The sequence below is a fragment of the Nicotiana sylvestris genome, chromosome 6, assembly GCF_000393655.2.
Source record: "Nicotiana sylvestris chromosome 6, ASM39365v2, whole genome shotgun sequence".
In the NCBI taxonomy this organism is placed as follows: domain Eukaryota; kingdom Viridiplantae; phylum Streptophyta; class Magnoliopsida; order Solanales; family Solanaceae; genus Nicotiana; species Nicotiana sylvestris.
The window spans coordinates 95,424,821-95,425,780 of NC_091062.1; the positions used below are offsets into that span (position 1 = coordinate 95,424,821).

Below are 960 nucleotides of genomic sequence, written 5' to 3' on the forward strand. Positions count from 1 at the left end.
ATTCTTCAGAGTGGTTGGCTGAGATTTACATCAGAGAGATTGTTCGCCTTTATGGAGTGCCAGTTTCTATCATTTCAGACAGAGGCACACAATTTACATCGTAGTTTTGGAGGGCCGTGCAACGAAAGTTGGGCACTCAGGTTGAGTTGAGCACAACATTTCACCCTCAGATGGACGGATAGTCCGAGCTCACTATTCAGATATAGGAGGATATGATACACGCTTGTGTCATTGATTTTGGGGGTTCATGGGACCAGTTTCTGCCACTCGCTGAGTTTGGTTACAGCAATAGTTATCAATCAAGTATTCAGATAGCTCCGTATGAGGCTTTATATAGGAGGCTGTGTAGATCTCCAGTGGGTTGGTTTGAGCCGGATAAGGCTAGGCTTTTGGGCTTAGACTTAGTTCAGGATGCATTGGATAAGGTGAAATTGATCCAGGAGCAGCTTTGCACGATGCAGTCAAGACAAAAGAGTTATGCCGACAGGAAGGTCCGCGATGTGTCTTACATGGTTGGGGAGAAAGTTTTGCTGAAGATTCACCCTTGAAGGGTGTTACGAGATCTGGGAAGAAGGGAAAGTTGAGCCCTCGGTTTATTGGGTCATTTGAGGTGCTTCAGAGGATTGAGGAGGTGGCCTATGAGCTTGCTTTGCCACCTAGCTTATCGGGTGTGCATCCAGTATTTCATGTTTCTATGCTTTGGAAGTATATCACTGATCCGTCCCATGTTTTTATTTTAGTATGGTTCAGTTAGATTGTGATTTGACTTATGATGTGGAGCCAATGGCTATTTTGGAGCGACAGGTCCAAAAGTTGAGATCAAAGGATATAGCTGTAAGGCCCCGTGGAAATTTCTACTCAAAAACCCGAATCTCGTGATGCCAAGATAGGGTTCAGACCCTTTGGATTAATTGGTGCATTAAAAAGTTAAGAATTATGTTTTCCAGAAAAGTGCGTTTC

At 44.1% G+C, this 960-nt stretch overlaps 1 protein-coding gene across 1 annotated transcript; it reads left to right on the forward strand.

The window, feature by feature from the left end:
- Positions 1 to 212: 212 nt before the first annotated feature.
- Positions 213 to 548, forward strand: LOC138870969 (uncharacterized). Its single transcript, XM_070148814.1, has one exon. It carries the CDS (start codon positions 213 to 215, stop codon positions 546 to 548), a length of 336 nt encoding a protein of 111 aa, XP_070004915.1.
- The last annotated feature ends 412 nt before the right edge of the window (positions 549 to 960 follow it).